This window comes from Salmo salar, chromosome 22 (assembly GCF_965601325.2).
Source record: "Salmo salar chromosome 22, fSalSal1, whole genome shotgun sequence".
NCBI classification, from domain to species: domain Eukaryota; kingdom Metazoa; phylum Chordata; class Actinopteri; order Salmoniformes; family Salmonidae; genus Salmo; species Salmo salar.
In genome coordinates this window covers 39,318,040-39,344,881 of record NC_138312.1, presented here as the reverse complement: position 1 = coordinate 39,344,881, position 26,842 = coordinate 39,318,040, and the positions used below count along the sequence as shown (strand labels likewise).

Here is a 26,842-nt window from a genome sequence, read left to right as displayed (position 1 = left end):
CGTGTACTTCCTGTTTGAGTTTCTGCCTATAGGAAAGGAGGAGCAAAATGGAGTCGGGGTCAGATTTGCCGATTGGAGGGCGGGAGAGGGCCTTGTATGCATCCCGGAAGTTGGTGTAACAGTGGTCTTGTGATTTAGCAGCGCGAGTACTACAGTCGATATGTTGATTGAATTTAGGCAGCCTTTTACTCAAATTTGCTTTGTTAAAATCCCCAGCTACAATAAATGCAACTTCAGGATATATTGTTTCTAGTTTGCATAAAGTCCAGTGACGTTCCTTGAGGGCCGTCGTGGTATCGGCTTGAGGGGGGATATACACAGCCTTAAGAAAATTCCCTCAAAGCCAACCTCATCAAGGTGGAAAACACAAAACCTGCAAACAGGAAACTGTGTACATTTACATTCATATTTAAGTGCACTTAGATTTACATTTGTTTTGTTTATCCCCAGGGATTGGTTATGCCACCCAAGTGGTCATTGCGTATGCTGCAGTGTCATACATCATCATCCAGGCCTGGGCCTTCTTCTACTTGTTCTCCTCCTTCAGTGCCGAGGTGCCATGGGCCAGCTGCAGAAATGCCTGGAATACAGGTAATAACAGTAACATGGGTAATAACAGTCAATAACACAGGTAATAACAGCAACATGGGTAATAACAGTCAATAACACGGGTAATAACAGTTTGTAACATGGGCAACAGCATTTACAATTATATACATATTGACATATACAATAGGCCAATTACACAGGCAATGACAGGTAATAACAGGTGATAACACAAGTAATAACATGTAACAGTTAATAAAACATGTATTAATAGTTAATAACATTAATACACAGCAAATAAGTTAATTACATAGGAAATAACAGTTAACACTAAAGGACCACACACACCACACCGATTGTTGATCTTCTGTTCGTCTGCTGCTTGTTCGGCGAGGTTTGTTTTAGGGACAACCTGCTGATGGATGTCTGGCTGCCAACATTTTTGTACGATTCTACATGAAGAATCGGTTTGCACTCACTTTGTAACTTACATCCGGCACTCTGTTCAGAGGTGCTAAGTACTATCGGCTGGCAAAAGCTATTGGTGTGTCCGAGCCTTAAAAGTGGCAACATATTTATATACTTAAAAGTGCCAACTCCAAATTGGTAATGATTGCGAAGAGACAATGTCTGTCAAGCAGTAACACATTTTTATTCTATTAACCTTTTCACACCTTTATGGTTAAATGTGATGTATGCTTTTCATGTTTTAAGTTATTTTGATCAATTTCAATCACAAAAACTTGTCATAAACCTTTGTCTGTTATTCATTCAAAGTTTTGTGTTTCTCTGATACTGAGAGGCTGAGAAATTGGCGATTGAGTTAATCTGACATACTGGTATGAACTAAGATGGCCGCCGAAATGGGTGCCGCTGCCATATTAAACTTTTGCCTCTTAACTTTGAATGCTATGGGTTATCAACTTGGTGTGGAGACATATTCTGGAGGGTAAATCATTTGGTATTTATATTTTTGAACAGAGGTGGCGCCACAGGTCCCAGAAAAGTGGGGGCATAGTTTTATTCCCCTTGGGCCCAGAGTTTTTCCTTGATGGTAACCAGGTAAAACTTCAGAACCTAGTTGTAGCAGGGATTGACCTTAAAACCTCTTAAATGTAACTACATGTAATCTAATCCACGTAATCCCCGAAAGTAATTATTTATCATGAGGACAATAAAAATGTAATGCTGCACACTACAAGAAAGGTTCAAATCTCACCTTTCTGGTAAAAATAGTTATAAATTGACGAGGTGTAGTCACTTTTGTGGAACAGTATAAATATGATATTAATATGAAAATATGAAATATTTTCTATGTATTTTTCCAATTCAACAAAACTATGAATAAGGCTTGTAATGACTTATATGCTTTCTAAATATACACTGCTCCAAAAAATAAAGGGAACACTAAAATAACACATCCTAGATCTGAATGAATGAAATAATCTTATTAAATACTTTTTTCTTTACATAGTTGAATGTGCTGACAACAAAATCACACAAAAATAATCAATGGAAATCCAATTTATCAACCCATGGAGGTCTGGATTTGGAGTCACAGTCAAAATTAAAGTGGAAAACCACACTACAGGCTGATCCAACTTTGATGTAATGTCCTTAAAACAAGTGTGTGTGGCCTCCACATGCCTGTATGACCTCCCTACAACGCCTGGGCATGCTCCTGATGAGGTGGCGGATGGTCTCCTGAGGGATCTCCTCCCAGACCTGAATTAAAGCATCCGCCAACTCCGGGACAGTCTGTGGTGCAACGTGGCGTTGGTGGATGGAGCGAGACATGATGTCCCAGATGTGCTCAATTGGATTCAGGTCTGGGGAACGGGTGGGCCAGTCCATAGCATCAATGCCTTCCTCTTGCAGGAACTGCTGACACACTCCAGCCCCATGAGGTCTAGCATTGTCTTGCATTAGGAGGAACCCAGGGCCAACCGCACCAGCATATGGTCTCACAAGGGGTCTGAGGATCTCATCTCAGTACCTAATGGCAGTCAGGCTACCTCTGGTGAGCACATGGAGGGCAGTGCGGCCCCCCAAGAAATGCCACCCCACACCATGACTGACCCACCGCCAAACCGGTCATGCTGGAGGATGTTGCAGGCAGCAGAACATTCTCCACGGCGTCTCCAGACTCTGTCACGTCTGTCACATGAGCTCAGTGTGAACCTGCTTTCATCTGTGAAGAGCACAGGGCGCCAGTGGCGAATTTGCCAATCTTGGTGTTCTCTGGCAAATGCCAAACGTCCTGCACGGTGTTGGGCTGTAAGCACAACCCCCACCTGTGGACGTCGGGCCCTCATACCACCCTCATGGAGTCTGTTTCTGACCGTAAGAGCAGACACATGCACATTTGTGGCCTGCTGGAGGTCATTTTGCAGGGCTCTGGCAGTGCTCCTGCTTGCACAAAGGCGGAGGTAGCGGTCCTGCTGCTAGGTTGTTGCCCTCCTACGGCCTCCTCCACGTCTCCTGATGTACTGGCCTGTCTCCTGGTAGCGCCTCCATGCTCTGGACACTACGCTGACAGACACAGCAAACCTTCTTGCCACAGCTCGCATTGATGTGCCATCCTGGATGAGCTGCACTACCTGAGCCACTTGTGTGGGTTGTAGACTCTGTCTCATGCTACCACTAGAGTGAAAGCACCGCCAGCATTCAAAAGTGACCAAAACATCAGCCAGGAAGCATAGGAACTGAGAAGTGGTCTGTGGTCACCACCTGCAGAAGCACTCCTTTATTGGGGGTGTCTTGCTAATTGCCTATAATTTCCACCTGTTGTCTTTTCCATTTGCACAACAGCATGTGACATTTATTGTCAATCAGTGTTGCTTCCTAAGTGGACAGTTTGATTTCACAGAAGTGTGATTGACTTGGAGTTACATTGTGTTGTTTAAGTGTTCCCTTTATTTTTTTGAGCAGTATATTATAAAAAAATTATAAAACCACTAACTAAGATTTCACCTTCCTTATGTCATGACTTTCCCTCTTGTGTGAGTGACACTTATAACTATAAAATGCATAGTTGTATGTTTAGTGTTAAAGAAAATGTGCATATTTTCTAAAGGTCTCGCTTGATCAATACACCTGCCCTCACCACTGTGAATGTCAGACAGCTCTAGCTTGGCTTCCTGAACTCGTTAGGAACTCGCCTTTCATCTCATATTAATCTTGTCCATCTATGACAAACAAGAAGTGTTTTTTGTTTAAAACCTATGAATTATTTTAGATTAATGGCTATAAATCGATCTCTGAATATGCTATAGGGATGAAACCACTCTCTCCTACTACGCTACGATGTAAGAATTGCAGGCGTGTGTTTCGTCAGTGGCTGGTTGGTAACCTTTTATTTTATTTGTATTTATTAGGATCCAATGGCGACAGCTAGCCTTACTTTAGGGTTAATAACATATGTAATAGCAGTTAATAACACAGATAATAACAGTTAATAAGGCTAGCAGATACCCATAGACTTCCAGTCATTGTGCTAACGCTATTTAGCATTGGCTCGTGAAACTAACTCTAATTTACTTCATTCTGGATGCAGAGATTTGATATACTCTGGGGAAGTATTGCCTCATTGCCAAAATCCTGAAGTTTCCCTTTAATAGACAAGTACAGCACAAGGATAGAACTACATAAATGTAAAATAAGAATACACACTTTCCTAAATTTATGTTTAGCATTCCATACATCATGTTCTCATTATAACAGCAATACTGCAGCCATTCATTTTCTTATGTATTGCGATCCTTTGTTCTACTATTACAATTGCTTTGTCTAAGCATGTCCTGATATCCTAATCTCACAGCATCCTTGAATCCTGATATCCTAATCTCACAGCACCAGTTGTTCTGTAAACACCAGAGAGAACCTCACATCGGTATCCTTAGTTCTTCTGTTTCACGTCAATACTATGCATAATCATGTGATTCATAGATGCTACTGAATGCAAGTACACCACACACGAAAAACAAAATGGAAATGCAATAATCATGTCATGTGGAGTTTCACCAAAGTCATTAACTCCTGCTCCATTCCCCTGGCGTGAACAGAGCCACATATCATATCGTATGGAGTTATACCAAAGTTTCACCCCTGCTATGTTCACCTGACGTGAATGCAGCAACCTTGAATTATAGGGAGGTGCACCTAAGTTCACCTGCTATGTTCCCCTGACGTGAACGCAGCAACCTTGAATCATATGGAGTTGCATCTAAGTTTCACTCCTGCTATGTTACCTTGATGTGAACACAGCAACCTTGAATCGTGTAGAGTTGCACCGCAATCAGCTAAATTCCCCTGACGTGAATAAAGCTACCGGTACCTTGTTTTGCTAAATTCCCCTGATGTGAATAAAGCTACCTTGTTTTGCTAAATTTCCCTGGTGTGATTATAGCTACCTTGTTTAACAATATTCCCCTGATGTGAATAAAGCTACTGTACCTTATTTCGCTAAATTCCGCTGACGTGAATAAAGCTACCTTGTCAATATGAAAAATACACTTTAAATGTATGATAAATACCCATTGATTCTTGAAGAATATAACTTATATATCCATCATGAGATTATCATTTTCTTTCTAATAGAACCCCAAATATAAGCTTGTTTTACTCCTTGTAAACAACACTGTATAGACTTAAACTGTCATTTTGATCACATGGATGGTCAGTCCTTTTTCTTTTTTCTTTTTGTTTTTAGTTTAGTTAAACTGTCACACTCCATGAGAACCAAAAATATAAGCTTGTTTTACTCCAATATTTGTAAACACTGTAAATGTAAACAAATACTGTATAGCCTCATAACATGGTTAAAACTATATTTTTTATATCATGGATGGTCAGTCCTTGCATCCATAGCTCTATCTATTAATCTGAGAGTGGTTACATTTCTCTAGGTCCATCCCTCAGCTTTTTACCAAAACAGAGTGGGGGGCGACCATTTTGTTCTTGTTTCATCTGTGGATTTGCCCTTTAAACAGCTGCATACTATCAAGATATCAAAGTGTCACCAACAAAAAGGTAAACAATAGGCCTATAGCAAATGCAGCGTATGGCTGAGAAGAGACTTGGGCCAAGAAACACGAGCAATGGATATTAGACCGGTGGAATTTTTTTATTTTTGTCTGATGAGTCCAAATTTGAGATTTTTTTGTTCCAACCGCCGTGTCTATGTGAGATGCAGAGTAGGTGAACGGATGATCTCTGCATGTGTAGTTCCCACTGTGAAGCATGGAGGAGGAGGTGTGATGGTGTTGGGGTCCTTTGCTGGTAACACTGTCGGTAATTTATTTAGAATTCAAGACTACCACAGCCTCCCCAACTATCAATGACCCAACACACCTCCAGGCTTTAAGGGCTATTTGACCAAGAAGGAGAGTGATGGAGTGCTGCATCAGATGACCTGGGCTCCACAATCACACCGATCTCAACCCAATTGAGATGACTTGGAATGAGTTGGATCGCAGAGTGAAGGAAAAGCAGCCAACAAGTGCTCAGCATATGTGGGAACTCCTTCAAGACTGTTGGAAAAGCATTCCAGGTGAAGCTGGTTGAGAGAATGCCAGGAGTGTGCAAAGCTGTCATCAAGGCAACGGGTGGCTACTTTGAAGAATCTAAAATCTAAAATATATTTTTGTCACGTCCTGACCCTAGTAAGATGTCATTTTTTATAGTAGAGTAGGTCAGGGCGTGACAGGGGGTGTTTTGTGTTTTTCTATGTTTTCTATTTCTATGTTTAAGTTCTAGTTTTTCTATTTCTATGTTGGGGTTGTTTGGGTTAATCTCCAATTGGAGGCAGCTGATCCTCATTGCCTCTGATTGGAGATCATATTTAAGTAGGGGTTTTCTCTTCCTGTTTTGTGGGTTATTATCTTTTGAGTAGTGTTTGTTTCTCTCTGCGTCACGGTTTGTTGTTTTTGTATATTCAGTTATTTAGTGTATTGCATTACGTTTCACGAATAAATAATAACGTGGAACTACAAACACGCTGCACCTTGGTCTGCTCCTTCAGACAACCGTGACAGAATAACCCACCATAAAAGGACCAAGCAGCGTGGAAGAGAATGGACCTGGGAGGAAGTTCTGGACGGCAAGGGACCCTGGACATGGGAGGAGATCCAGGCTGGATGGGATCGCCTTCCATGGGAACAGGTGGAGGCAGCGAGAGCAGAGCAGCGACGAGAGGAGGCACGATACCAACGACGAGGCAAGTGTGAGAGGCAGCCCCAATTCTTTTTTTGGGGGGGCACACGGGGAGATTGGCAGAGTCAGGTTGGAGACCTGAGCCAACTGCCCGTGCTTACCGTGGGGGCGAGTCAGTGAGATACACACTGTGTCGCCAGTGCGCAGCTACAGCCCGGTGCACTCGGTGCAAGCTCCTCACAGGTGCCGTGCTAGAGTTGGCATTCAGCCAGGAAGGAGTATGCCTGCTCAGCGTTCCTGGTCTCCAGTGTGTTTTCTCGGCCCTGGTTATCCTGCGCCAGCTCTACGCACGGTAACCACAGTTCGCCAAAACAAACCTATGTGACCTGTCACAACGCCTCGTGCTTGTGTAACCGATGTGAAATGGCTAGTTAGTTAGCGGTGGTGCGCGCTAATAGCGTTTCAATCGGTGACGTCACTCGCTCTGAGACTTGAAGTAGGGTTGCCCCTTGCGTTGCAAGGGCCGCGGCTTTTGTGGCGCGATGGGTAACGATGCTTCGTGGGGTGTCAGTTGTTGATGTGTGCAAGGGTCCCTGGTTCGAGCCCAGGTTAGGGCGAAGAGAGGGACGGAACCTACACTGTTACATTGATGCTGTTGACCCGGATCGTTGGTTGCTGCGGAAAAGGAGGAGGTCAAAGGGGGGGTGAGTGTAACCGATGTGAAATGGCTAGTTAGTTAGCGGTGGTGCGCGCTAATAGCGTTTCAATCGGTGACGTCACTCGCTCTGAGACTTGAAGTAGGGTTGCCCCTTGCGTTGCAAGGGCCGTGGCTTTTGTGGCGCGATGGGTAACGATGCTTCGTGGGGTGTCAGTTGTTGATGTGTGCAAGGGTCCCTGGTTCGAGCCCAGGTTGGGGCGAAGAGAGGGACGGAACCTACACTGTTACACTTGTCGGGCTACGGAGGTTATCCAGCCAAGACGGGTTGTGCCAGCCATAAGCTCCAGATCTCCAGTGCGCCTCCACGACCCAGTATACCCTGTGCCTGCTCTGTGCACCTGGCCTCCGGCGACGCTCTCCAGTCTGGAGCCTCCAGTGACGTTCCCTAGTCCAGAACTCCCAGCGACGTTCCCTAGTCCGGTGAGACCTATTCCAGCTCCACGAAGGAAGCCTCCAGCGACGTTCCCTAGTCCAGAACTCCCAGCGGCGTTCCCTAGTCCGGTGAGACCTATTCCAGCTCCACGAAGGAAGCCTCCAGCGACGTTCCCTAGTCCAGAACTCCCAGCGACGTTCCCTAGTCCGGTGAGACCTATTCCAGCTCCACGAATGAAGCCTCCAGTGATGATCTATAGTCCAAAGCCTGTAGAGAGGATCCATGGCACTAAGCCTCCAGTGATGATCCATGGCACGGAACCTGTAGTGATGATCCACGGCACGGAGCCTGCAGTGACGGTCCACAGTCCAGAACCTCCTGGGTCGGCCTGCAGCCCGGAGCCTCCTGGGTCGGCCTGCAGCCCGGAGCCTCCAGCAATGATCTACAGTCCGGTCCCTTCGACGACGATCCACGGTCAGGTGGTAATAAAGCAGAAGGATCAGCGGGTGGAGCGGGGAGTACGCCCAGAACCGGAGCCGCCTCCTATGCTGGAGGTTATGTGGACTGCATTTGAGCCGCCATAGACAGTTATCCCCCTCCCTACCCTCCCTTTTGTTTGTGGTGTGTTTTTTTGGTTTGTTGCATTCGGAGTCTTCCCCTTTTGGGGGGGGGGGGGGGGGGGGGGTGTACTGTCACGTCCTGACCCTAGGAAGATGTCATTTTTTTATAGTAGAGTAGGTCAGGGCGTGACAGGGGGTGTTTTGTGTTTTTCTATGTTTTCTATGTTTAAGTTCTAGTTTTTCTATTTCTATGTTGGGGTTGTTTGGGTTAATCTCCAATTGGAGGCAGCTGATCCTTGTTGCCTCTGATTGGAGATCATATTTAAGTAGGGGTTTTTCTCTTCCTGTTTTGTGGGTTATTATCTTTTGAGGAGTGTTTGTTTCTCTGTGCGTCACGGTTTGTTGTTTTTGTATATTCAGTTATTTAGTGTATTGCATTACGTTTCACGAGTAAATAATAACGTGGAACTACAAACACGCTGCACCTTGGTCCGCTCCTTCAGACAACCGTGACAATTTTGATTTATTTAACACTTTTTTGGTTACAACATGATTCCATATGTGTTATTTATATAGTTTTGATGTCTTCACTATTATTATACAATGTAGAAAATAGTAAAAATAATGAAAAACCCTTGAATGAGTAGGTGTGTCCAAACTTTTGACTGGTACTGTATGTTTGAAATATATTTTTCTTTATTATTTTCCCCTAACCCTACAATCCCTCCCCTAATTGGAGTAAACTAATGGACAACAACTCTTAGGCATCTACTTCCAGCGTATACATACTATATACATTTTACTGACACAGTATAGTTTACAATAGTTCTCTTTTTTGTGTTTTTAGTCTCATCCTTCAGCTCCATTCAACCCCTCCCATCTCTCTGAACACTATCCAGTTTCTATTTACCATATATTTTTCATAGGTGCTGTGATGTTTCACAGAAGTTCTGAACCTTTCTATTCTCATAGATTATATATACTGTAAATTAAAGAAACACATTTTTGATAAGAGCATTATTAAAATTATAAATCAGTTGACTATTACTTTTTAAATCACCCAGCAGTGCTATTTGCAGAGTTAGCGCCAGGTAAATGTTGCAATTCTTCAGCCATTCCTGAACTTGCAACCAAAAACAAGCTACATATGGACATTACCAAAACAAATGATCTAATGATTCTGTCTCTTCACAGAAAAATCTGCAGAGCTGGGATGTTTGCATCTACCATATATATAACATTCTGTTTTTTGCAAGAATTTTGTATAATAATTTTAATTGAAAAACTCTTAATACGTTTTTAATCCAGCATTGTTTTTTGTGACATGTGACAGGGAATTGGTACATTGAAAATCTCTTCCCAACTATTTTGCAATCTATATGGCACAGCTGTCAATCTTTTGGTCCTTAAATTAAACTGGTATACTTTTTATTTATCACAATTGTCTTTAGCCAATTTTGGTCTTTAATGCAGGGCCGACAGACAAGTTTCTTACTTTCTCCCCCTTCCACTTGCCTCTTCCATTGGATGGTCAGTCCTTCCATCCATAGCTCTTTCTATGAATTTGAAAGTAGTTACATTTCTCCAGCCCCATCCCTCAGCTATTTACCAAATCAGTGGCGAGCCTAAAACTGATATTTTGGTTCATCCCCATTGTTAAAGTGAAAGACGGCCAATTTATCACATTTATGGTAGCCGGGTAAGTTGAGCCTGCTCTGTGGTTGCGCCTTAAGCATTTTTTAAAACTGAAAACAACCAAACTGCAAGGAATATCAGTAGCCTAAATAAGGAGCTACACGGACAAAAAAAATCAGTGATCTGGTGTTTTTATCAAAAAGTGTACGATTGAGTCAAATTTTTCAGCTTAGCCGCCCACTCGTATACCCTAAGAGAGATCATTCCTCCATATTCCTCCAACGTCAGCACAACAACTGTTCGTCCGGAGCTTCATGAAATGGGTTTCCATGGCCAAGCAGCCTAAATCCCCATCCCCATGCACAATGCCAAGCATCGCCGCCATTGGATTCACGCTTCACCATCTGGCAGATCGACAGACTAATCTGGGTTTGGCAGATGCCAGGAGAACACTACCTGCCCCAATGCGTAGTGCCAACTGTTAAGTTTGGTGGAGGAGAAATAATGGTCTGGGGCTGTTTTTCATGGTTCGGGCTTTGTTCCAGTGAAGGAAAATCTTAACAATGACATTCTAGGCGTTTTTGTGCTTCCAATTTTGTGGCAACAGTTTGAGGAAGGCCCTTTCCTGTTTCAGCATGACAATGCCCCAGTGCACAAAGCGAGGTCCATACAGAAATGGTTTGTCGAGATCGGTGTGGAAGAACTTGACTGGCCTGCACAGAGCTTTTGGATGAATTGAAATGACAACTGCAAGCCAGGCCTAATCGCCCAACTTCACTAATGCTCTTGTGGCTGAATGGAAGTAAGTCTCCACAGCAATGTTCCAACATCTAGTGGAAAGCCTTCCCAGCCTTCCCTAGCAAAGGGGGACCAACCCCAAATTAATGCTGATGATTTTGGAATGAGATGTTTGATGAGTAGGTGTCCACATGCTTTTGGTCATGTAGTGTATTTCATAACAGCTAATAAAGGGAAATGGGGATATCGAGTCAGTTGTACAACTGAAATGTGTCTTCCGCATTTAACCCAACCCCTCTGAATCAGAGAGGTACGCGGTGCTAGCAGGTAAAATAAAATAAATAAAAAATCTACATCTTTGGCGCCCGGGGAACAGTGGGTTAACTGCCTTGCTCAGGGGCAGAACGACATATTTTGATCTTGTCAGCTCTGGGATTCAATCCAGAAACCTTTCGGTTACTGGCCCAACGCTCTAACCACTAGGCTACCTGCCGCCCCATCAACACAGGTGATAACACAAGCAATTAATTCATCACACATGCAATTAAAGTGAATCGCAGGTGTCATATTCCCTTAACAAGGCACTTAACCCTAATTGCTCCTATAAGTCGTACTGTTTAAGTGTCTGCTAAATGACTCAAATGTAAATGTCAAGGCGATCACGTCACATCAATCACATTAAATCTCATATGCAAGAAATAAGACAGCAGAAATGTAACTACAGTTGAAGTCGGAAGTTTACATACACTTGCAGTTATTAAAACTCGTTTTTCAACCACTCCACAAATTTCTTGTTCACAAACTATAGTTTTGGCAAGTCAGTTAGGACATCTACTTTGTGCATGACAGAAGTAATTTTGCAACAATTGTTTACAGACAGATTATTTCACTTATAATTCACTGTATCACAATTCCAGTGGGTCAGAAGTTTACATACACTAAGTTGACTGTGCCTTTAAACAGCTTAGAAAATTCAAAAAGTGATGTCATGGCTTTAGAAGCTTCTGATATGCTAATTGACATCATTTGAGTCAAGGTTCATCCTTGGGAGAAATTTCCAAATGCCTGAAGGTACCACATTCATCTGTACAAACAACAGTATGCAAGTATAAACACCATGGGACCACGCAGCCATCATATATTGGAGTGGCCATCACAAAGCCCTGACCTCAATCCTATAGAAAATGTGTGGGCAGAACTGAAAAAGTGTGTGCGAGCAAGGAGGCCTACGAAACCTGACTCAGTTACACCAGCTCCATCAGGAGGAATGGGCCAACATTCACCCAACTTATTGTGGGAAGCTTGTGGAAGGCTACCCGAAACATTTGACCCAAATTAAACAATTTAAAGGCAATGCTACCAAATACTAATTGAGTGTATGTAAACTACTGACCAACTGGGAATGTGATGAAAGTAATTAAAGCTGAAATAAATCATTATCTCTACTATTGTTCTGACATTTCACATTCTTAAAATAAAGTGGTGATCCTACCTGACCTAAGACAGGGAATTTTTACTCGGATTAAATCTCAGGAATTGTGAAAAACTGAGTTTAAATGTATTTGGCTAAGGTGTATGTAAACTTCCAACTTCAACTGTATTTACAATGCAAACACAGGAAAATACATTTTGATGTGGGCAAATGGAATAGTGGACATTCTCATTTAACAAACCATCTATTTTGAAACAGACTGACAATATACTGAACATTTCATAATTTCATCATAAGCATAATTAAAAATGAAACATCTAATATGCTCCGTATTTTGGAGAATACAATACTGTTAAACAACCACTTTATGTTAGGGACAAGAGAAGATTGATATTTTAGAGACTTAAAGGTGCACTATGCAGAAATTGCTCCACCATTTCCTGGTGGCAGAAATTCTTAGTTTGCCTAAGTTTTATGTGAAAAAACAAAGTATAGTGTAGAGAATCATTGTACCATCTAAACTGCTGTGAAATATATTTTCCAATACCAAAAGTATTGTATTTTCAGCTGTTTGAAGCAGGTATACAAAACCGAAATTAAAAGACGCAAAAACAAGAAGAACGGGAAGCATAGAAATATTGCACATAGAACAGATCTATCGCTTCTTAGACTTAGTTTCAATGAGAATGACAAATCTGTAACTCTCTTTTCTATGAATTTTGTCAGCTTGTCCAAAAAGTTACATATTGCAGCTTTAAGACTGGAGTCTAAAAAGGCCTACAGGAAAGGGGAGAAATCTACACTGAGTGTACAAAACATTAGGAATACCATCCTAATATTGCGTTGGAGCATGGTGTCGAAAGCATTCCACAGTGATGCTGGCCCATGGCTGGATGTCCTTTGGGTGGTGGACCATTCTTGATATACACAGGGAACTGTTGATCATGAAAATCCCAGCAACGTTGCAGTTCTTGACACACTCAAACCGTTGCACCTGAAAACTACTACCATACCCCGATCAAAGGCTAATAAATATTTTGTCTTGCCCATTCACCTTCTGAATGGCACACACACAATCCATGTCTCAATTGTCTCAAGGCTTATAAATCCTTCTTTAACCTGTCTCCTTTTCTTCATCTACAATGATTAAAGTGGGTTTAACCAGTGGCATCAATAAGGGATCATAGCTTTCACCTGGATTCACCTGGTCAGTCTATGACAAGGAAATCCTGGATAGGTGAGGCCTTTGAAGGTATGCATCCAGTACGTAGGTAGCTCCTTACTAGTTTGTAATTTATTGTGGGGGCATGTCTGAAACTGAGCCCAGGAGGTTCAGTGAACATTTCACGTAATGTGGGGTCACTACAGATGATGTCCCAATTACTTTTGAGGATTTGTCTGATTTGGACTGCTTCCATACTGTACCGTGTAACAAAATAGGGCTTTTGAGCCTGTTCTCGTTTACGTTTGTGACAAAGCAGCTAATTTCTATCAAGTGACAGGGCTCTGTTATGAGCTTGTGTAAGCACCTGAGGCTGGTACCCTCTCTGCTTAAAGCGTTGCTGCATGTCACATACTGTACGTGTCTAAGTCACTGAAATTGTCCAAATGGAATCTTGTTGAAAAGCCACTGGATGGTGTTCCGATCCATGCCTTTTCTGTAGATAGAAGTGTGTAAGTTGCTTTGGTCGTCCTTTGCGATTTTTCAGTCAAGAAAGTTGATCTCGGTTTGATCATACTCCAAGCTCAGTTTCAGGTTTTTATTGGTTCAGTTATTTATGCATGGAAATCCAACAGTTTCTGTTCAGAGTCAGAGAAGACAGAATCACTTCATCAATGTACCGGCCCCACCAGACAATCTTGTCTTGAAAGGTATTGGTGGCAAAGTATATAAACCAGTCCTCCCATAGTCCTAATAACAAGTTAGCATTATTTGGTGCGAAGCAAGCTCCCAAAGCTGTCCCCTTATCCTGTCTTTACAGTTGGTCCTGGAACAGGAAGACATTGTTATTTAGGGTCCACAGTGAGTTGCACAATAATGTCACTAGGGGGCATCAGGTCACCAGGTCTTGACTCATTATAAAGCCTCAAGACCTTCATCATGGACTATGTTGCTGCGTAAAGACTGTCCTGGATGTAGGAAGGTAATCCTGCAACAAAGGGTTTTTATTAAGAAATCCGCACATTTGGATGTTGATTCTGTTATAGAGTCATTTCCACTGATAAAGGTCTGCCTGGTGGATTTTAATTAATACATGTTTTCTTTTAGTAGTATGTCAAAATATGGAAAACATGGCACAGTAAGTAGTCATGTTCTCTTTTGGAAATCCAACTTTCATTTTTGGCCACAGTTAATAGCTCAGTGAGTTCCCTTTTCATGTTCTCCAGTAGATTTGAAGGTTGCATAGAATAGTACTCAGTGTTCTTTAGTTGGTGTATAGCCTCTTCTATGTATTTGTCCCATACACACCTCACCTCCCTTGTCTGCACTTTTTATGATGATATCATCTCTTGCTGATAGCCATTTGAGCTCTTCAGATTTTTTGTGGGGGGTCAAGTGGTGCTGGCGTGTCTTCTGTTCATTAAATGTTCTACCTCAGAAGACACCTTTTAGTGAAGGTGTTCAATGTAGTTTGTATTAATGGGTAGAAAGGTGGACTTAGGTCAGAAGGAATAGTTTATGTGTGGCACACTAGTAGAGGAACAGGTCTTTTTTGTTGTTGTCATTTAGCAGACACTCCTTTCCAGAGTGATTTACAGTAGTGAGTTCCTATTTTTTCATACTGGTCCCCCGTAGGAATCGAACCCACAACCTTGCCGTTCAAGCACCACGCTCTACCAACTGAGCCACATAGGATCTATAGGCCTTCACATTGAAGGGGTTTTGCTGGTACCAGACCTTCAAATGTAAACTCCAGTAAAACATAAAAATATCTACATTGGTATTAAAGTCAACCTGAATTAGTCGGGGTGAATGACAGCCTCTTTACTCATTGACAGTTACTTCATACTGGATCCATACCCTCAAAAGCCTCACCTATCCAGGACTCAATGAAGACATAGATTTCTCCCGTTTCCTGTAGGCCCTTTCCTACACACTTAGGTCCTCACTCAAGTGTTCAGACCCCTTGACTTTTTCCACATTTTGTTACGTTACAGCCTTATTCTAAAATGGATTAAATCGTTTTTTTCAATCTACACACAATACCCCATAATGACAAAGCAAAAACTGGTTTTTATACGTTTTTGCAAATGTATTACAAATAAAACTCTGAAATATCAAATTGACATAAGTATTCAGACCCTTTACTCAGTACTTTGTTGAAGCACCTTTGGCAGCGATTACAGCTTTGAGGCTTCTTTGGTAAGACGGTACAAGCTTGGCACACCTGTATTTGGAGAGTTTCTGTCATTCTTCTCTGCAGAACCTCTGAAGCGCTGTCAGGTTGGATAGGGACCGTCGCTGCACAGCTATTTCCAGGTCTCTCCAGAGATGTTCAATCGGGTTCAAGTCCGGGTTCTGGCTGGGCCACTCAAGGACATTGTACTTTGCTCCGTTCATCTTTCCCTCGATCCTGACTAGTCTCCCAGTCCCTGCCGCTGAAAAACATCCCCACCGTATGATGCTGCCACCACCATGCATCACCATAGGGATGGTGCCAAGTTTCCTCCAGACCTGACGCTTGGCATTCAAATCAAATGTATTTATTAAGCCCTTCTTACATCAGCTGATATCTTAAAGTGCTGTACAGAAACCCAGCCTAAAACCCCAAACAGCAAGCAATGCAGGTTTAGAAGCATGGTGGCTAGGGAAAACTCCCTAGAAAGGCTGGAACCTAGGAAGAAACCTAGAGAGGAACCAGGCTATGAGCGGTGACCAGTCCTCTTCTGGCTGTGCCGGGTGGAGATTATAACAGAACATGGCCAAGATGTTCAAATGTTCATAGATGACCAGCAGGGTCAAATAATAATAATCACAGTGGTTGTCGAGGGTGCAACAGGTCAGCACCTCAGGAGTAAATGTCAGTTGGCTTTTCATAGCCGATCATTCAGAATATCTCTACCGCTCCTGCTGTCTCTAGAGAGTTGAAAACAGCAGATCTGGGACAGGTAGCATGTCCGGTGAACAGGTCGGGGTTCCATAGCCGCAGGCAGAACAGTTGAAACTGGAGCAGCAGCACGGCTAGGTGGACTCGAGACAGCAAGGAGTCATCAGGCCAGGTAGTCCGGAGGCATGGTCCTAGGGCTCAGGTCCTCCGAGAGAGAGAAAGAAAGAAAGAAAGAAAGAAAGAAAGAAAGAAAGAAAGAAAGAAAGAAAGAAAGAAGAAAGAAGAAAGAAAGAAAGAGAGAAAGAGAAAGAGAGAATTAGAGAGAGCATACTTAAATTCACACAGGACACCGGATAAGACAGGAGAAATACTCCAGATATAACAGACTGACCCTAGCCCCCCGACACATAAACTACTGCAGCATAAATACTGGAGGCTGAGACAGGAGGGGTCAGGAGACACTGTGGCCCCATCCGACGATACCCCCGGACAGGGCCAAACAGGCAGGATATAACCCCACCCACTTTGCCAAAGCACAGCCCCCACACCACTAGAGGTATATCTTCAACCACCAACTTACCATCCTGAGACAAGGCAGAGTATAGCCCACAAAGATCGCCATGGCACAACCCAAGGGAGGTGCCAACCCAGACAGGAAGATCACATCAGTGACTCAACCCACTCAAGTGACGCACCCCTCCTAGGGACAGCATGGAAGAGCACCAGTACGCCAGTGACTCAGCCCCTGTAATAGGGTTAGAGGCAGAGAATCCCAGTGGAGAGTCAGGCCAAAAAGTTCAATCTTGGTTTCATCAGACCAGAGAATCTTGTTTCTCATGGTCTGAGAGTCCTTTAGGTGCCCTTTGGCAAACTCCAAGCGGGCTGTCATTTGTCTTTTACTGAGGAGTGGCTTCCGTCTGGCCACTCTACCATAAAGGCCTGATTGGTGGAGTGCTGCAGAGATGGTTGTCCTTCTGGAAGGTTCTCCCATCTCCAGAGAGGAACTCTGAAGCTCTGTCAGAGTGACCATCGGGTTCCTGGTAACCTCCCTGACCAAGGCCCTTCTCCCCCGATTGCTCAGTTTGGCCGGATGGCCCTCTCTAGGAAGAGTGCTGTTGGTTCCAAACTTCTTCCATTTATGAATGATGGAGGCCACTGTGTTCTTGGGGACAGACATTTTTTGGTACCCTTCCCCAGATCTGTGCCTCGACACAATCCTGTCTCGGAGCTCTACGGACAATTCCTTTGACCTCATGGCTCTGCCATGCAGTGTCAACTGTGGGACCTTATATAGACAGGTGTGTGCCTTTCCAAACCATGTTCAATCAATTGAATTCAACACAGGTGATCAATGGAAACAGGACGCACCTGAGCTCAATTTCGAGTCTCATAGCAAAGGGTCTGAATACTTATGTAAATAAGGTATTTCTGTTTTATATTTTTAACACATTTGCAAAAATGTCTAAAAAACCTGTTTTCGCGTTGTCATTATGGGGTATTGTATGTAGATCGATGAGGGGCAAAAAAATATTTTATCCATTTTAGAATAAGGCTGTAACGTCACAACAAATGTGGAAAAGTCAAGTGGTCTGAATACTTTCCGAATGCACTGTATATAGTCTATTCTGACTTGTGCCAGTTGTTCTTTCGCACTTCTATAAATTTCACTGTCAGATTGTTTGGTAATTTTCCATTTGAAGGTCGTCTAGTTGTGTCTTTCAGTAGATAGCTGCTAAGCTTAAAAGCCAAACTGCCAAGCCTGTAGACCTATCTACTTGTACTATGATTATACTGATTTGGGTAGAGTGCACATCTGTTATTTTACTCTTTGTTTCACAACCATTCTACAGGAACAGTAAACAACTGTCTTTTAAAATCTCATCAGGGGAGTGAACAATTTGAATATGATTTAAACATGTAAAATACACTAGAGATGTGGTTGTTGCAGTAGGAAAATATATTCTTTACAGTCCTTTTTCAGCTGTTAATAAAATTTACTCAACAATTATGTGGTTACAATACATTGCATTACTTATATCCAAATATAGTACATAAATAGCAACTATCTGTCACATCTGCTCCTGCAACGCCCTCGACTGCTCATTCTGTGTCTCCTTTATCTACCGCCACTCCCCCAGTACTCTCTCCCTCTCTCTGTGTGTGTGTGATTGTGTGGGCGGAGACAGGCGTGCTGGAGTCAAAGCAGATTCCCACCAGCTGTAACCTGTTCCATAATCAATACCTCTAAAAAACTCAGCCCTGCCACTTCCACGCTGCCAGATCGTAATCTCTGCTAAATCAGTCTCCGTTTCTAGCCATTTGTTACTATTCAGATCCTGTTATCCTGTTGTGCCTGTTTTCCTTGCCTGATGGGGTTTTCCTCTCCGCTACAGTCCTGCCCGTGTAACCGATGTGAAATGGCTAGTTAGTTAGCGGTGGTGCGCGCTAATAGCGTTTCAATCGGTGACGTCACTCGCTCTGAGACTTGAAGTAGGGTTGCCCCTTGCGTTGCAAGGGCCGCGGCTTTTGTGGCGCGATGGGTAACGATGCTTCGTGGGGTGTCAGTTGATGATGCGTGCAAGGGTCCCTGGTTCGAGCCCAGGTTGGGGCGAAGAGAGGGACGGAACCTACACTGTTACATTGATGCTGTTGACCCGGATCGTTGGTTGCTGCGGAAAAGGAGGAGGTCAAAGGGGGGGTGAGTGTAACCGATGTGAAATGGCTAGTTAGTTAGCGGTGGTGCGCGCTAATAGCATTTCAATCGGTGACGTCACTCGCTCTGAGACTTGAAGTAGGGTTGCCCCTTGCGTTGCAAGGGCCGCGGCTTTTGTGGCGCGATGGGTAACGATGCTTCGTGGGGTGTCAGTTGTTGATGCGTGCAAGGGTCCCTGGTTCGAGCCCGGGTTGGGGCGAAGAGAGGGACGGAACCTACACTGTTACACCCGCTCTGACTCTAGTCCCTGTCTCCAGTCCCATGTCTCGTCATCATGCTACTGTGTCCTGGATTCCCCACTCTACTACTCCCTTGGATTCCCCTCCGGACCTGCTTACCCTGTTTCAACCCCTCTCGCTCCAGCCTCAGCCTCCGCACCTGGTTTCCAGAAACCCGCCCGAGCTTCCCCTAACCAGCACTCCATCTTCCCCGTCTTTCAATAAATACCTTGGTTACTTCATCCCAGTCTCCTCGTCTGAATCTGTTCTTGGGTTCCCCTGTTCCACTCTGCGTAACAGTACAATCTGGCCAAAGAGATGAACCCAGCAGACTGCTACTCTCCACCAAACCCTCGTCGGCCAAGGCGCCCTGCTCGAGCAACATGACCAAGCCCTGAAGACCCTTCTGGAGCATATCAAGGAGTTTTCACAGAGCCTGTCTGACCTACAGGGCCGACCCTTCGCCCAGAGCTCACAACCAGTTCCAAGTCCTTCTCCTCAGCTCCGGGAGCCATTTGTTCCGACTCCCGAGCATTACGATGGCAACCTCGGCGCTTGCAGAGCCTTTTTGGTACAATGTTCACTAGTATTTGAGCAACAGCCATAATCTTATGCTAGCAAACGGGCCAAGATTTCCTTTCTGATTGGCTGGCTCCGTGGAGCAGCGCTTTCCTGGGACACAGCGGTGTGGGAGAGACCCCCCATCTGTTTCTCCTACTCCAGATTCACGGAGGAGATGAAGAATGTCTTCGACCACCCGATCTGCGGTAAGGATGCCGCTAAATGACTCCTGTCCCTCCGTCAAGGCCCCCATAGTGTTGCTGAGGTGGCATGTGAGTTTCGCACCCTCGACGCTGAGAGCGGCTGGAATGAGGAGGCCCTTCAGGGAGCATTCCGGAACGCGCTCACTGAGATCTTGAAGGACGAGTTGGTGTCCAGGGATGAGCCTGATGGACTTGATGAACTCATCTCTCTCGCTATCCACATCGACAACCGTCTCCGTGAGCCTCGGAGGGAGAGGGTAGGTAGGGTTGCATGTCCCATAACATCTGCTTCTGTGCCCTGTCCTCCTTCTCCAACTGCATCTCATCCCCAGGCTAGTCCACATCCTGATCCCATGCAGCTCGGGCCCTTCTCTTTCCAGAGGAGAGGCAACGATGAATCGGCGCTAGGAGCTGCCTATATTGTGGCCAGGTTGGTCACTTTGTCTCCACGTGTTCACTGTGTCCAGCAAAAAATGGGGCTCGGCAGTAGTTGGGGATATACTCTTGAGCCAAATCGCCTGCCCATCTTCCCCCAGACCCCTGCTTGAAGGCAACCTTGTGTGGCCATACTCTGTCCATAAGCCAGGCTTTTCCTCTGTCTGCTCTCATCGATTCGGTCGCAGATGAGAGCTTCCTGGACCGGGGTGTTATTACCCAGTTGGGCCTGGACACTGTCCCACTCGATTCACCCCTCGATGCCAAAGCTCTCAATGGACAGCTCCTCACCCGTGTCTGTGAGAGAACCGTCCCTGTCATCCTGCGTCTCTTTGGAAATCACCAGGAAAAGATCAGTTTACACATAATCGACTGTCTTTACTCTCCCCTGGTTCTTGGCCATCCATGGTTAAAGCTACACAACCCACAGATTGATTGGACCACCGGAAAGGTATCCACTTCGAGTTCATTTTGTCACTCTAATTGTTTACTTTCTGCCCTTCCCCCTGCCTTGTCTGTGCTCCAGTTCATTCCAGAACCTCCGGACCTGTCATCAGTTTCTTCCGAGTATCACGATCTAGCTCCTGTGTTCAGCAAGCACCACGCCCTGACGCTGCACTCATCGGCCGTACAACTGTGCCATTGACCTCCAACCTGGAGGTCCTCTCCCCAGTAGCCGGTTGTTTAATCTCTCTCATCCCGAGCAAGAGGCTATGGAGTGGTACATCCAGGATTCTCTGGCTGCAGGACTTATCAAGCCATCTTCCTCCCCGGTGGGTGCTGGGTATTTCTTTGTGAAGAAGAAGGATGGGTCACTGAGGCCGTGCATAGACTTCCGTGGGCTGAATAATACCACTGTTAAGAACAAATACCCCTTGCAACTCATCAGCTCTGCATTTGCCCCACTCCATGGTGCCACGGTGTTTACCAAACTCGACCTCCGGAATGCCTACCACCTTGTCCGCATAAGAGAGGGGGACGAGTGGAAGACTGCATTCAACACACCTGGTCACTTTGAGTATTTGGTCATGCCTTTAAGTCTTACTAACGCCCCTGCTGTTTTCAGAACCTAGTCAATGACGTGCTTAGGGATGTGTTTGGGCGCTTCGTTTTTGTCTATTCAGATGACATCCTGATTTTTTCCAAGGACCCTGAGGCTCAACAGCAACACGTTTGCCAAGTTCTTCAATGGCTGTTGGAGAATAAGCTATTTGTTAAAGCTGAAAAATGTGACTTGCATGCTGCCACAGTGTCTTTCCTGAGTTATATTATTGCACAAGGACAGTTACATATGGACCCCGCCAAGGTCATGGCAGTCACAGAGTGGCCCGCGCCCTCCAACCTGAAGCAGCTATAGCGTTTCCTGGGGTTTACACATTTTTACAGACGTGTCATCCGCAACTACAGCCGACTGGCAGCACCTTTCACCACTCTCACCTCCACTCCGTTCCACTGGACTCCTGAGGCAGAGGCAGCTTTCCTGGAAGCGTCACTTCACCTCCGCTCCGGTCCTTACTCAGCCTGACCCAGAACTCCAGTTCATCGTGGAGGTGGACGCCGCTGATCAGAAGGTCCACCCATGTGCATTCTTTTCCCATAAGCTCTCACCTGCAGAGAGGAATTTTGACATCGGAAACCGGGAACTCCTGGCAGTTAAGCTGGCTCTGGAGGAATGGCGTTACTGGCTGGAGGGCTCTGTGACCCCCTTCATTGTGTGGACTGAGCATAAAAACCTGTCCTACATCCAGACCGCCAAACGTCTGAACTCCCGGCAAGCCAGGTGGGCCTTGTTCTTCGGTAGATTCAATTTCACGCTCACTTATTTCCCCTGTTCGAAGAATACCAAGCCTGATGCCCTCTCTCGCCATTTCACCACCGACAACACGGGTACCGAGCCAGAAGCCATTATGCCATCCACCTGCCTTGTTGCCGCCGTCACCTGGGAGATCGAGTTCCATATCCGCCAGGCTCAGCAGAACCAGCCTGACTCGGGTAACCGTCCTAGTAATGCTCTGTTTGTTGCAGATTGTGTTCGCTCTGATGTTCTTCAGTGGGGCCATTCTACCCACCTCACCTGTCACCCTGGTATGAACCAGAGCCTCACCTTCCTGCGTCAGCGCTTTTGGTGGCCCACCATGGAGCGAGATGTCTGGGAGTTTGTCTCAGCCTGTTTGGTTTGTGCCCGGAACAAAACCTCCACTAAACCCACTTCCGGTCTGCTCCACCCTCTTCCCATACCCATCGCCCCTGGTCACACATAGCTCTGGACTTCGTCACTGGCCTTCCCCCATCAAACGGTAACTCCGTCATCCTCACCATTATTGACAGGTTTTCCAAAATGGCTCACTTCATTCCCCTCTCCAAGCTCCCATCCTCCAGGGAGACTGCGGACCTGTTAGTATCCCATGTGTTTCGTCTGCATGGCATCCCACTGACATCGTTTCCGACAGAGGACCCCAGTTTACCTCCCAGGTATGCAGATTCTTCTGTTCAGCTCTTGGTATCAATGTCAGTCTTTCTTCTGGATATCACCCCCAGACCAATGGCCAGACCGAACGGGCCAACCAAGAGATGGAGACGCTGCGTGACTTCTGCTAACCCTTCCTCCTGGAGTGCTCAACCCTCACCAATGCCTCGTCAGGTATGTCATCCTTTGTGTGTGCTCTGGGTTACAAACTCCCCTTCTTCCCCACTCAAGAGGTAGAGGTTGCGGTTCCCTCTGTCCAGGACCATCTGCGCCATTGTCACCCAACCTGGAGGAAGGCTTTGGCTGCCCTGCCTCGTGCCTCCGACATGACCCACTCCCAAGACATCCTTCGCAGGGCCTCAGCTCCAGTCTATATCCCCGGGTCAAAAGGCATGGCTCTCATCAAAGAACCTGCCATTGAAGGTGGCATCGAAGAAACTTTCCCCCCGATTCATTTGTCCTTTTGAAATTGACTGTGTCATTAACCCCTCTGCGGTGCGCCTGAAACTCCCAGCCTCTCTCAGGATCCATCCTACCTTCCATGTATCCCTGATTAAACCTGTCTGCTCCAGTCCCCTGTCTCTTCCTGCAGCAGCTCCTCCACCCCCTCTGCTCATCGCTGACAATCCTGCCTATACCGTCCAGCGGCTTCTGGATGTGCGCCGTCGTGGCTGGCAATACCTGGTGGACTGGGAGGGATACGGGCCTGAGGAGCGCTGCTGGGTGCCCCGCCATCACATTCTGGACCCCTCCCTCTTACGAGATTTCTATACCTCACACCCAGATAAGCCTGGTCAGGCGTCAGGTGGTGCCCTTAGAGGCGGTGGTACTGTCACATCTGCTCCTGCAATGCCCTCTACCGCTCATCCTGTGTCTCCTTGACCTGCCGCCACCAGTACTCTCTCCCTCTCTCTCTGTGTGTGTGATTGTGTGGGCGGAGATAGGTGTGCTGGAGTCAGAGCAGATCCCCACCAGCTGCAACCTGTTCCATAATCAAGACCTCTACAAAAACTCAGCCCTGCCACTTCCACGCTGCCAGATCGTAATCCTCTGCTCAGTCAGTCTACGTTTCTAGCCGTTTGTTACTATTCAGATCCTGTTGTGCCTGTTCCTCTTCGCTATAGTTCTGCCCGCTCTGACTCTGGTCCCTGTCTCCAGTCCCGTTTACTATGTCCTGGATTCCCCACTCTACTACTCCCTTGGATTCCCCTCCGGACCTGCTTACCCTGTCTCAACCCCTCTCGCTCCAGCTTCAGCCTTCCAGAAACCCGCCTGAGCTTCCCCTGACCTGCACTCCATCTCCCCCCTGTCAATAAATACCTTGGTTACTTCATCCCAGTCTCCTCGTCTGAGTCTTGGATTCCCCTGTTCCACTCTGCGTAACACTATCTAGTTCCAGTACAGACCAAGTGGTGCTTGTTTTGATTGTATTAGGTTAGTGTCATTATTAGCTTGTTTTACCACTTCATTTGTAAGTAGTAAATATCAGATACAAAAGGGTGGGGGAGGAAGTTTGTAGTTTATGATGTTACCCTGATCCACTGAGTCCGCTAGATCGCATTACAGGACGTGTGTGATAATATAGACTACCACTGTAATCTTAAATGTTTCCCCAAGTTATCTAAGGGCACAATATTTTGTGATGTATTTTTAAGCCAAGTTTGAGCTCCCACTGAGCTGCTCATGCTGTCTCTGCATTAGACATTGTTTTGCCTCAATATATAAAACTTAGGTTTTAATTTCCAGCCTATATTATGCTTTTTATGACTGGGTTAAAACAATGGGGTGTCTATTGACAAAACAAAATTATAATCTCCAGCCTTTGCAAGAACAATAAACATTCTGTGTACACATATCACTTGAACTATTAAACTCGTCTTATTTTTAATGAAAAGTTTTTCTCCCACAGAATCTTGTATAGAATTTGACAAGAGGAATCTGTCAGCTAACTGGACAGTCCCTGTGAATGCAACTTCACCTGCGACAGAGTTCTGGGAGTAAGTGTCATGTACAGTACTTACTGTAATATTCTAAGTGATTCTATTTCTACACTACTCTCTCCACATGGATTCTTATAGCTACTGTACACTCTACTGTGATTCTTATAATAATCAAGTGTAGTCATGTGCCAATGTTCTCATAATCACTTTTTCTCATGATCAAGTAATTCACAAGTTATTATTATGTGTTTTCCATTTAACCATGTAATCTTTAATTAAATATCTCAACAAAGGTCTGTGTATGCACGATAGATTTATATGGTTACTATTTCTTTCTTGTTGCCAACTATCATGTTAACACACATCCTTCTAAACTAATTAAACCTAAAAGCACAAAAGTCTCATAGCAGTTTAAAATACTGTCAATGTGTTCAAAATAATACTTTATCAAGGTAAATCAATAGGACTCAATCCTTACAGCTGTATTGACTTTGGGGGTTTCTGCAGCTGCTGATTGAAGATGAGTCTAGAAAAGTACAGAAGTTATCATAAAGTTAGTGTCTGGCAGAATTTTTTTAGGAATTGCACAACTACAGTTTCTTCACTATTCTGTCTTTTCAATATGATATCTAAAACATCTCAAGATGTCTGTCTGTAAAATAGTGTTAAGGGAAGGCAGTGTGTCCAACCCAACCCTGTTCATGATGTCTGTTCTCAGGGATTAGTGTTTGGTTCAGACCACTTTGGAGAGATAGTTAGCTCCATATCCAAATGATTTAATTAATCCTTAGAACACTTTATTAATCCATAAAAAGACAGAAATTGGTCTAGACAACACAATCACAACCTTTTGAAGGGAGCAAATTATACATTAGTCAGGGTTACATTTTTGATACGTAGTATTTTTATTAAGCGTATGTGAACCCAGTGAGATTAAGAATGAAATGTGTCTGTGCTGTTTCCAGGCGCAGGGTGTTGAGCATCTCCACAGGGATAGAACAGATTGGTAGTCTGCGGTGGGAGCTGGCTCTGTGTCTGCTGCTGGCCTGGATACTCTGCTACTTCTGTGTCTGGAAAGGAGTGAAGTCTACTGGGAAGGTACAGGAGGCCAACAGTGCCTTGCAAAAGTATTAATCCCCCTTGGTGTTTTTCCTATTTTGTTGCATTACAACCTGTAATTTAAATTTAGTAATTTAGATTTTTATTTGGATTTCATGTAAGGGACATACACAAAATAGTCCAAATTGGTGAAGTGAAATGAAAAAAAGAACTTGTTTAAAAAAAAACACCATGGCATCACGCAGCCATTATACCGCTCAGTAAGGAGACGTGTTCTGTCTCCTAGAGATGAACGTACTTTGGTACGAAAAGTGCAAATCAATCCCAGAACAACAGCAAAGGACCTTGTGAAGATACTGGGGGAAACAGGTACAAAAGTATCTATATATCCACAGTAAAACGAGTCCTATATCAACATAACCTGAAAAGCCACTCAGCAAGGAAGAAGCCACTGCTCCAAAACCGCCATAAAAAAGCCAGACTACGGTTTGCAACTGCACATGGGGACAAAGATCGTGCTTTTTTGAGAAATGTCCTCTGGTCTGATGAAACAAAAATAGAACTGTTTGACCTTAATGACCATCGTTATGTTTGGAGGAAAAAGGGGGATGCTTGCAAGCTGAAGAACACCATCCCAACCGTGAAGCATGGGGGTGGCAGCATCATGTTGTGGGGGTGCTTTGCTGCAGGGGGGACTGGTGCACTTCACAAAATAGATGGCTTCATGAGGATGGAAAATTATGTGGATATATTGAAGCAACATCTCAAGACATCAGTCAGGAAGTTAAAGCTTGGTCACAAATGGGTCTTCCAAATGGACAATGACCCCAAGCATACTTCCAAAGTTGTGGCAAAATGGCTTAAGGACAACAAAGTCAAGGTATTGGAGTGGCCATCACAAAGCCCTGACCTCAATCCTATAGAAAATATGTGGGCAGAACTGAAAAAGCGTGTGCGAGCAAGGAGGCCTACAAACCTGACTCAGTTACACCAGCTCTGTCAGGAGTAATGGGCCAAAATTCATCCAACTTATTGTAGGAAG

At 44.8% G+C, this 26,842-nt stretch overlaps 1 protein-coding gene across 2 annotated transcripts in view; it reads left to right on the top strand.

Annotated features, from left to right (window-relative positions):
• Window positions 1-26,842, top strand: part of LOC106583558 (sodium- and chloride-dependent GABA transporter 2) — a 47,459-nt gene that overhangs the window by 7,302 nt on the left and 13,315 nt on the right. For both annotated transcript variants that reach the window (XM_045705230.2, XM_014167877.3), the window contains 3 exons: window positions 451-591; window positions 24,711-24,798; window positions 25,707-25,839. In XM_045705230.2, the coding sequence (XP_045561186.1) occupies window positions 451-591; window positions 24,711-24,798; window positions 25,707-25,839 (362 nt within the window). The remainder of the gene's footprint in view (window positions 1-450; window positions 592-24,710; window positions 24,799-25,706; window positions 25,840-26,842) is intronic.